The sequence below is a fragment of the Barbatula barbatula genome (genome assembly GCF_947034865.1).
Source record: "Barbatula barbatula genome assembly, chromosome: 12".
Classification (NCBI taxonomy): domain Eukaryota; kingdom Metazoa; phylum Chordata; class Actinopteri; order Cypriniformes; family Nemacheilidae; genus Barbatula; species Barbatula barbatula.
Window position 1 is genome coordinate 3,467,337 of NC_136775.1, and position 11,125 is coordinate 3,478,461.

The following is an 11,125-nucleotide window of genomic DNA, read 5'->3' on the forward strand; positions in this document are numbered from 1 at the left end:
GTAAATAAGTAAATATAATAACCTTTTTCTATTATAAACACTATTTACACTCCAGTAGCTCGAACAAATACTCACACTCATGTTACCTGGGAATGTGAAATGCTGAACAACCATATGGTTTATTAACGTTTATGTACATTAGTAGCCTATTTATACTTCATTAATGTTGTAGTCTATCCTATGGCTAGCAAGTTAAACCCTCCTACCTGATATTGTTATTTGGATATTATCAATCAAATAATGATTCATTATTTGTATAACCAACAGTGTTAACTTTTGCCAACACGTTTTTCCAACGTGTGTAGCAATGCAATGACAGTCCTTCATTAAACTCTGTGTGGTTTCCCTCTTCCCAAATGTCTCAGATCCTCTGTATATGTTGACTGCATACTGTAGTACTGTGGTTCCAGTCGATGGCTCCTTTCCGACGAAACAAAACATGTTCTCTGTGGTACGCAAGAAAGATCAATAGTGTATTTTTGTCGCCATCTCGTGGCAAACACAAGAAATATTTTAATTCACTTCTGTAAACTGTATCCTGCTCGTTCTCATGACTGATAACATTATGGCCCATGTCAGATAAATAAGGACGTTTTTTACGTAATGGACTCATGTTTACTCAACGCTAAGTGTTTTTTGTATTAGTTATGTTTGAACACCGGTGGTGCGTATTCAGTGTAACACCAACCTCTCTGTAAATGTATATAATCTTAGTCTGGATCCGAAAGATAACAGCCGTATTGCCGAAATGTCCCATAAATTCAATATTGATTTGTTATTTAAGAACTAACAAAGTATTTTTAGAATTTTTAATCTTTATATGAGACCAATTTGCAAGACTCCAAAAACACTTCTGGTTTCAATTTATTTATTATTATATTATTATACTTTTGAAATCATACACATATAATTATTGAAGATATTTTAAATCAATTAATCTGATATTGATATTCTGTTGGATGTATTTGGTTCAAATGTTTGTGGTACTGTATAAAATGACTGAGACGGGAAGTTCTCCTGGACCGGTGTTTGTTTGGACCAGCGTTAAACAAGCGTTGTTTACGTCATAAGAAGAGGTCAAGCAAACTGTATGATTTTAAATCGTGTAAATGTTTCTTTTTATTTTTTACTTTAATGTGTTGACATGCTTTTGTGTTTGCGTTGAGCAGTAGATTCATTGTTTTAAATTAGGCCTATATTGCTTAAAATAACAAATGTTTAATGATATGCTATTTGCACTGAATCTATGCTTATAAAGCAAAACAACAATAAAAATATCAAGTGATTATGTATTTACAGTAGGAATACTCAAAATACAAGTCTGAAATGTAAGTACTATATTCATAATTAAAATAATTCATAATTTAAATGTCGACACCGACCTCTGCTATAGGGACAAGGTGAACGCCAAAAGCGTGTGTGCCTTAATAGGCAACACGTTCTCAAACAAAAGAAAAACTGATAGGCGAGAGCATTGATACGTAGAGGGGACGTTCTACACAGAGGTGACATTGACAACACCAAGGAGTCTGTACTCTTGAAGGTTATGAAGTAGAGGTATATAAATCTACCACCACTGATAAGACCAGCTTTGCCATTTCTGGAGGAAACCCTTGAAGACCATTTCAAAATTGCAGGGGAAAGACACTCTGGGGTTTGGACGACTATTGATTTGTGCAGTGCTTCTAATTTCGGGCCCGGCACCATGAGTAAAACGGTAAGAAAACTGTTCTTAACTCTCAACATTCACAGCCACCACAAAACACGTATTCTGTCTAATTCTCCCCCTACAGAAATCATACGAGATGTTTGTGGAAATGGATAAAATGGATGGAGAAATGGACGTGAAGATTAAGAAAAAGAAAGTGAAGAAAAGGGAGAAACTGGAGAGTATGAAGAAAGAGATGGATATTGTATGTTGAGCTCTTCTGTAGACTTTTCTTTGATAGTTCTGTATGGACGTGTGACTTTTTATTTGCTCTTTAATCCAGGACGACCATGAAATTACCATAGATGAACTGGAACTGAAATATACAACAAGTGTTAGCAAGGTAACGTCTCGGAGGATTCACAGATCTCATTATCTCAAATCCTGGCCAAAGAAGAGCCTATAGGGTTTTTCTCCTGTAAATATCATCCAGGTTTACGGAAGGTACCTCAGCAATGCCTCAAACTGTGCCCAGTATGACCTATAAGGGAATAAATGATATAACAAAAAATGTTATACACCAGCAACTGTCACATTTGTATCAATTGTTTAAAGATTTTTAGAGCTGAAATAACACATAACTGTGAATACCATTAAGTCCAATGAGCTTTGAAAGAGCAACTCGTGAACAATAGCATTTTGTGTTTCTATCGGATTTGCTTTAGAAAAACATTTATTTTCTTCCTGTTACAGGGCCTGACCTCCACACTCGCCCAGCAGGTTTTGGAACGGGATGGACCCAATGAACTCAAGCCTCCCAAGGGTACACCAGAGTACGTCAAATTTGCCCGTCAGCTGGCCGGAGGGCTCCAGTGTTTGATGTGGGTGGCAGCTGTCATTTGTTTTATTGCTTTCGGCATTGAGTGTGCCAGTGACGATCTCGCCAGCTACGATAATGTAAGGAGGGGCACGGAACTTAAAAAGAGGCTGATATGTTTATTTTATGAAAGTATTGATGACTCTTCTTGTGTGTTCTAGCTGTATCTGGCCATCACTCTCATCGCTGTGGTTGTGGTTACTGGCTGTTTTGGCTACTACCAAGAGTTCAAGAGCACAAATATCATTGCAAGTTTCAAAAATCTGGTGCCACAGGTAACATTATTCGACCTCAAAACATGCATTAAAGATTCTGAATGTTTTTAATGTACAGTCTTGCCCCGGCCAGTAACTGTGTCAATTAGAAATGAGGATATTTTCTAAATATACTTATGTATTGATATGTTAGGTTTTTAGAACTATAACTTGTTTTTTAATGCAAGCTTCGTGTTGTTTTTATATTATATGTATTTATATTAATGTATAAAAATGATTACATGAATTTATTCATTTACTTCAACCTGTTTCATTGTTAAAAAAACGATGCAGTTGCTTTTATTTTTCGACTTCCTACATTTATATTAATACATAAATAAAGCAAATAACACAATTTTCATAAATGTGATCTAACAGAGGTAAATAAAGAACAGTAAGACCCACAAAAATTGGTTGAGGAACAAAAACATAAACACCATACAAAGGGGTAATAATATATGTTGGTTGTTGACTGTATTTCTTTCTTTATTACATTATTCTTGTAAGTATAACTGTCGTGAATCGAATTCACAACGTAAAATATCAGCATATCAGAAATCAATGTTTAAGCATTTCTTCCGGATAGCAAGCTCTTGTGATCAGAGATGGGCAGAAGAATGAGATCAATGCCAACTTGCTGGTGGTGGGAGATCTAGTGGAGATTAAGGGTGGTGATCGTGTGCCAGCTGATGTTAGGATCATCACTGCTCAAGGTTGTAAGGTGAGATTTCTGCAGGATGTGGGTTTATACATCCACAGCACACGAGAAGAGCTCATCTTTCTTTTCTTGTGTCTTCAGGTGGATAATTCGTCCCTTACTGGTGAGTCGGAACCTCAGACCAAAAGCCCAGAATGCACTCATGAAAACCCGCTGGAGACAAGGAACATTGCCTTCTTCTCTACAACCTGTCTGGAGGGTGAGATCTGCTGCATACGTTTGCGACCACACACAGACCAACTTCCATACGTCTCAAAATTTGACATCTTAGTCTTATTCCCTTTCTGGTTCGTTTTTAACAGGCGTAGCCACTGGTGTGGTTATCAACACCGGAGATCGAACTATTATTGGCAGAATCGCCAGTCTGGCATCGGGTGTGGGCAATGAGAAGACGCCGATCGCTATAGAGATTGAACATTTCGTTGATATCATCGCTGGTCTTGCCATCTTCTTCGGATTCACGTTCTTTGTGGTTGCAATGTTTATCGGTTATGCGTTCCTGGAAGCCATGATTTTTTTCATGGCCATCGTGGTGGCTTACGTACCCGAGGGACTTCTGGCAACCGTCACGGTAAGTGCTGAGTGAAGAGCAGAATAAATAAATCACATGCATCTTCTGTGATATGGACAGAATACCCATCACAAGATCTCACATTAGTAATACAGAATTGTTTTCAATAACTTCAATTGATTTGAATAATATTTTGAAAATAGATTATAATTTAAAATCTGAAATGCTTTGTCAAGACAGAAGTTAGATGAATAGATGGATATGTCCCCTAAAATCAACAATGTCTCAAACTGTGCTCAGATTTGCAAATTCAGCAGTCAAAAGTCAAAGATTTAAAAAATTTCTAGTCAGATACTTTCTTTGAACATTTCTGTAAATTAACATCAGATAAATAAAACAAAATATTATTTGTATATATAGCAATATAAAAAATTAGCAAATAAATAATAAAATGCAGAATCCATACAACAAAATTAAACTCAAAGTTTAAATAAAACTAAAAACTGAAAATATTAATAAAAATGATAACAAAACCATATTAACTCTCTCTAAAAATATGTGGAAAAGCATGGCTAAATGAATGAATGCAAATGTCATGTCTGAGCAATAGGGTTTTTCTGTTGGTTAGTTATAGCATATCACTTCGACGTCTGTAGGTGTGCCTGTCTCTGACTGCAAAACGTCTCGCCAGAAAGAACTGTGTGGTTAAGAACCTAGAAGCTGTAGAAACGCTGGGTTCCACGTCGGTCATATGCTCAGATAAAACCGGAACCCTCACGCAGAACCGCATGACTGTGGCCCACCTGTGGTTTGACAATATGATCCATGCAGCTGATACCACAGAAGATCAGTCAGGTCAGAACTAATGTTTTAATGTTCTTTTCATGTCTTTCATCTTTGATATTTTACTAAATGTGACACATTATTTTTTCTTGGCCTCTGCGTGTAAAATCTCTCACAACCTTCAAAAAATTTATAAAAAATCCGTCTGTTCTGTGAATAGTTGACAGACAAATGAAAAAAAAGTACACTAACCCTCTCTCTTCTCTTAACAGGTAGTGGTCTAGCTTTTGCTGAAACTAGTAACTTTGTATTAGCACCTATTGTACTGTTGCTCTTGTATGACATATCGCTTATTGTTACCTTAATTCTTTGTAAGTCGCTTTGGATAAAACCGTCTGCTAAATGACTAAATGTAAATGTAAACTCATTTTATGTAGGTCAGAGTTTCGATCAGTCTTCAGAAACATGGCGAGCGCTTGCCAGAGTTGCCAGTCTGTGTAATCGAGCCATTTTCAAACCAAACCAGGAGATGGTGCCTGTTCCCAAGGTACGGCAGATTTTAAATCAGATTGATTTCATTTTATTTTATTGAGTTTTCTTCATAATCTGTTTTCCCAAACCATTTTCACAGCGAATGGTTGTTGGCGATGCATCAGAAACAGCCCTGCTGAAGTTTACTGAGTTGACGATTGGAAACATCATCGAATACAGGGAACGATTTAAAAAGATCTGTGAGGTGCCATTCAATTCTACAAACAAATTTCAGGTACGATGCATTTTTTCTTTTTTTGAGCAAAGACCATCCAAATTTTGACTGTAATGAGAACGATCAATTATTAATTAAAACCCAAGAAAGGGTAAAACACACTACATGGTGTGTTATATAATAAATCCAATTATTCTAGTAAATAATATCTAATGTCAGCATCTCCTGGTGGTTTATTTAGCATATTTTGCAATTAAGTGAATGCTTGGCTGAAAAGATGCGTCTTTAATCTAGATTTAAATTGGGCGAGTGTGTCTGATCCTCGAATAATATCAGGAAGGCTATTCCAGAGTTTAGGTGCTACGTATGAGAAAGCTCGACCCCCTTTGGTGGATTTAGTTATTCTAGGTATTATCAAAAGTCCTGAGTTTTGAGATCTTAGAGAGTGTGATGGGTTGTAGTGTGATAGAAGCTCTGTTAGGTAGGTAGGAGCTAAACCCTTTAAGGCTTTATAAGTGATTAAAAGAACTTTAAAGTCAATACGATACTTAATGTGAAGCCAGTCAAGGGTTGATAACATTGGGGTTATGTGATGGTATTTTCTGGACCTGGTTAGAACTCTGGCAGCTGCGTTCTGAACTAACTGTAGTTTGTTTATTGATGATGCAGGACAAACACTAAGTAGTGCATTACAGTAGTCAAGTCTTGAGGTCATAAATGCATGAATAAGCTTCTCCGCGTCAGCAACACATAGAATATTTCGTAACTTGGCAACATTTCTTAAGTGGAAAAAGGCTGTTTTTGTGACATTTGAGATGTGATTTCGAAATGACAGGTTGCTGTCTAATATAACGCCTAGATCTTTTACTGTATTTGTTGGAGTAACAGTACATCCTTCAACTTGCAGTTTATAATCAGAAATATTCGGTTTGCGTGTCTTTGGTCCGATAAGTAATATTTCTGTTTTATTAGAATTTAAAAGAAGGAAATTACAGGTCATCCAATGTTTTATATCTTCAATGCACTCTGCCAATTTGGATAGCTGGGAGGAATCATCTGGTCTTGATGAGATATATAGCTGAGTATCATCTGCATAGCAATAGAAGCTAATTCCATGTTTTTTAATAATGTTTCCGAGGGGAAGCATGTATATGGAGAACAGCATGGGTCCCAGAACCGATCCCTGAGGTAATCCATAATTTACTTGCGTTAGATTGGATGATTCCCCATTTAAATGGACAAATTGATGTCTGTCTGACAAGTAAGATCTAAATCATTGTAGTGCCTGACCCTCAATACCGGTATAATTGTGTAAGCGATCTAGAAGTATGTTATGGTCTACAGTATTGAACGCATCACTAAGGTCAAGCAGGACCAGGAGTGAGATATTACCTTTATCTGATGCTATAAGCAGGTCGTTTGTAATTTTAACGAGTGCAGTTTCAGTGCTATGATGCGGTCTAAAGCCTGACTGAAATTATTCGTGCATGTTGTTATTTTGTAAGAAAGAGCACAACTGAGTGCACACTACTATTTTCTCTAGTATTTTAGACAGGTATGGGAGATTTGAAATCGGTCTATAGTTTCCTAGTTCATTTGGAACTAAGTTTGGTTTCTTGATTAGAGGCTTAATGACGGCCATCTTAAAGGGTCCTGGGAAGTTATGGTAATGACATTGCGATGTTACGATGTCCAAACCTTGTTTTATTATGTGCTTCTTCAAGCATGTCTCTCTTTTGTGCAGTTATCAATTCATGAGCTTGAAGATCCTCTTGATCTGCGCTACATGCTGGTGATGAAGGGTGCACCAGAGAGAATACTGGAGCGCTGCTCGACCATCCTGATCAAAGGCCAGGAACTTCCGTTGGATGAGCAGTGGAGAGAAGCTTTCCAGACAGCTTACATGGACCTTGGAGGCCTTGGAGAAAGAGTATTAGGTGAGACTGTATGAATTAAAATTGTACATTGAAAAACAAAGAGGTTGCTGATGATCTTAAAACATTTTTGTTTAGGCTATTATGTAAAAACTTAAGTATGTTGTAGTTTTAGGGCCCTATTATTTTTTTATGTAAAAAGTAGTAGGAAAGATATGATGTGAGACATAAATGAATATGCAAGCAGCTCAAAAGCAACAGAAACAAAGAGGCTCAAATGGGTTTATTGGTTGTAATTGAAACTATAAGGGTCTCTACTGATAATGTGAAAAACATTTTACCATTTTTTTGCTAAATAATAAATCCTACCAGAAAAATGCCTAAAATACACAACATAAAGAATTTGTATAATGGTTTTAATGGCAACAAGCTGATGGGTTTTTTATATCATTATAGTTTGACATATACATACAGTATATGCTGTGTGTATATATATATATATATATATATATATATATATATATATATATATATATATATATATTTATATTTATATTGTTTTTCAGGTTTTTGTCATCTGTACTTGAATGAAAAGGAGTTCTCTCGAGGCTACAACTTTGACACTGATGAGATGAATTTCCCCACATCCGGTCTCTGTTTTGCTGGTCTGATCTCTATGATTGACCCACCTCGTGCCACAGTGCCTGATGCGGTCATGAGGTGCCGCACAGCTGGGATCCGGGTGAGACATGCTCAGTAGAGATTTAAAAAATCTATAAAAGAGATTAAAACATAATAAGATTTTGCTGCGCAATTTATTTAACATATTGTATGTATGTGGTGCATTTGTACAGGTTGTCATGGTAACGGGGGACCACCCAATCACAGCCAAGGCTATCGCTGCGAACGTGGGAATCATCTCAGAGGGCAGCGAGACAGTGGAAGACATCGCCGCCCGACTGAGGATACCAGTGGAGCAGGTCAAAAAGAGGTGAAAGAAGATGCTCCCATGCTATGGGGCCAATTTACATCTTATGTTTTATGTGAGTCTGATAGCTGTGATTTGAAATGGTCAACAGTGACGCCCGTGCTTGTGTCATTAATGGAGGTCAACTGAAAGATATGAGCAGCGAAGAACTTGATGATGCGCTCAAGAATCACCCGGAGATGGTGTTCGCCCGCACGTCTCCCCAACAGAAGCTCATCATTGTAGAGAGCTGCCAGCGATTGGTGGGTCAAATCCCCAGTTCCGAAGTCACATAGTTTTTTAATCACAGGCGGGTGAATGCATCAATTATGAATTTTTTGGGGGTAAACTATCTAACTCGCTGTTAACCTTAACCAAAGATATTAATATTAACAAGAATGGGGAGGAACGCGATGCTAAATATGGCCGCCCTAAGCTTTGCGGATGTGTAGTATGTGTAGTAATTATGCTTTTTTGTAAACAAACGTTATGATACATTGCAAACATGGCCAGCGAGTGCCACGACTTCCCTGAACGAACTTTGCCTTTACCCAGGGTTCCATAGTGGCAGTAACAGGAGATGGTGTCAATGATTCTCCCGCACTAAAGAAAGCAGACATTGGCATCGCTATGGGTATCTCTGGCTCTGACGCCGCCAAGAACGCAGCCGACATGATACTGCTGGATGACAACTTTGCATCTATTGTAACTGGAGTGGAACAAGGTAGACAGAGACCAATCTTACATCCCAGTTTTATCAATCTAATACTCGATGTTTGTCACTTAGACTTATGTAATTCACAGGCCGTTTGATCTTTGATAACTTGAAGAAGTCCATTGCTTACACACTGACTAAGAACATCCCTGAACTGACTCCCTACCTGATCTACATCACCGTCAGTGTCCCGCTGCCGCTGGGCTGCATCACCATTCTTTTCATTGAGCTCGCAACAGACATAGTGAGTGACCTTATATTCCAGCTTTGAGCTATGATGACATTTCATATACAAAATTGTGGTGGATGGTATCATGATTTGGCGTGATAAATATCCCAAATAAAAGTGTCTGCCAAATGAGTAAATGGCGTCATGTAAATTGCATGTATTTAACATAAAGCTCTGTATCTCAAAGTTCCCGTCAGTTTCGCTGGCGTATGAGAAAGCAGAGAGTGACATCATGAACCTTAAACCCAGGAACCCTCGCCGGGACCGACTGGTCAACGAAGCTCTGGCTGTTTATTCTTACTTTCAGATCGGTACGTGTCCCCTCACCCATCACAAACATAAACCAGTTGTATCCCCTGTTTTTTGCTTTACTCTAACTCTCATAGACACTCCTTTCTCTCTGTCTCTTAACCAGGTGCAATCCAGTCTTTTGCAGGTTTTACAGATTATTTCACAGCTATGGCCCAGGAGGGCTGGTTTCCACTCATGTGCGTGGGCTTGAGGGCTCAGTGGGAGGACATTCGCTTGCAGGACCTGCAGGACAGTTACGGACAAGAATGGGTCAGTACGGACTGATTTTGATCTAAAACTTTTAGACGTCACTGTATATTTCAGTCACATTATACGTTTCGTGTTCCAGACGTACAGTCAGCGTCTGTATCAGGAATACACCTGTTACACTGTGTTCTTTGTCAGCATTGAGATCTGCCAGATTTTTGATGTCTTGATCAGAAAAACACGTCGCCTCTCTCTCTTCCAGCAAGGACTTTTCAGGTCAGAAGTAGATTTAATGTGGAACGCAGAGTGTTTTTTGCATAATGATCATCATTTATGTCTTATCAGTAATAAAAGTATATTTTATTTTCTCTGGGAAGAAACAAGGTGCTTGTGTCTGCTATAGTATTCCAGTTACTTCTTGGCAATCTGCTGTGTTACTGTCCAGGGATGCCTAATATCTTCAACTTTATGCCAATTAGGTAAGTCGAGTTTTCATTGATTGAATCACTATTTGTGTCATTCTAAAACTCCTATGGCTGGCTTTATCTTTTTTGTTAAACGCAAAAGGTTACTGTAATTAAAGCGCATAAGACTTGACGCATGAACATTTCATGTAATCCTCTTTGAATAACATTAGTAACTTTTGGTTTATGGGTCATATGAACTATTTTTGGTGCTTTTTGGAGTGTGACAGCACTTTCAATTCACTTTCGTTACAAGATAAAAACCAGCCAGGAGAATGTGAAAAATAATCTATTAGTCAAACTTATTGTTCTGAAATGTTAATTGGTAAATGTTGGTTTGCCCTCGGTAGGGTGCAATGGTGGTTTGTTCCGCTGCCTTATGGAATTCTCATCTTGGTCTATGATGAGATCAGAAAATTGGGGGTCAGAAGATATCCAGGCAGTAAGTTATACATTTTACTTTATAACCATCACATTACAGAAAAAGACAAAGTTGCCAACTTACCTTGTTTTTGTCTGTTAGGTTGGTGGGACCAAGAGCTGTATTACTAGATCATCTTGAGGCTCATCTCATGATTTCTGTGACAATAGCCTAATTATTACATTTTTTTCATACACATTTCTACATATCGACCTGACACAATAAATGTCCCTTAAAATTCCACATTAAGTAAAAACAGAGTACTTCGATATAAAGATCGTGTTTTTGTGCGACAACTGAAAAGGGGTTCAAGGGTTTTATGCATAAATATGCATGCAGAATATAATGAATAAAAGGTTATTATTACATACTGGGGATGTTGTGTGAGTGAATATGTTTACTAGTAACGCTAGTAGGCCAATCTAGGCATACGTAAGTAAACTAAAGTATTGATGTTTAA

At 37.8% G+C, this 11,125-nt stretch overlaps 1 protein-coding gene across 1 annotated transcript; it reads left to right on the top strand.

Annotated features, from left to right (window-relative positions):
• Positions 1–1,826: 1,826 nt before the first annotated feature.
• Positions 1,827–10,796, top strand: LOC306901069 (potassium-transporting ATPase alpha chain 1; the record flags this gene model as incomplete). Its single annotated transcript, XM_079468566.1, has 22 exons — positions 1,827–1,913; positions 1,992–2,051; positions 2,402–2,605; positions 2,687–2,800; positions 3,366–3,500; positions 3,579–3,696; positions 3,800–4,068; positions 4,665–4,863; positions 5,229–5,338; positions 5,423–5,557; positions 7,242–7,434; positions 7,938–8,113; positions 8,226–8,362; positions 8,451–8,601; positions 8,894–9,062; positions 9,143–9,297; positions 9,470–9,593; positions 9,698–9,843; positions 9,923–10,063; positions 10,165–10,259; positions 10,595–10,686; positions 10,768–10,796. The coding sequence occupies 22 exons, from the start codon at positions 1,827–1,829 to the stop codon at positions 10,794–10,796; spliced, it is 3,039 nt and encodes a 1,012-aa protein (XP_079324692.1).
• Positions 10,797–11,125: the final 329 nt, after the last annotated feature.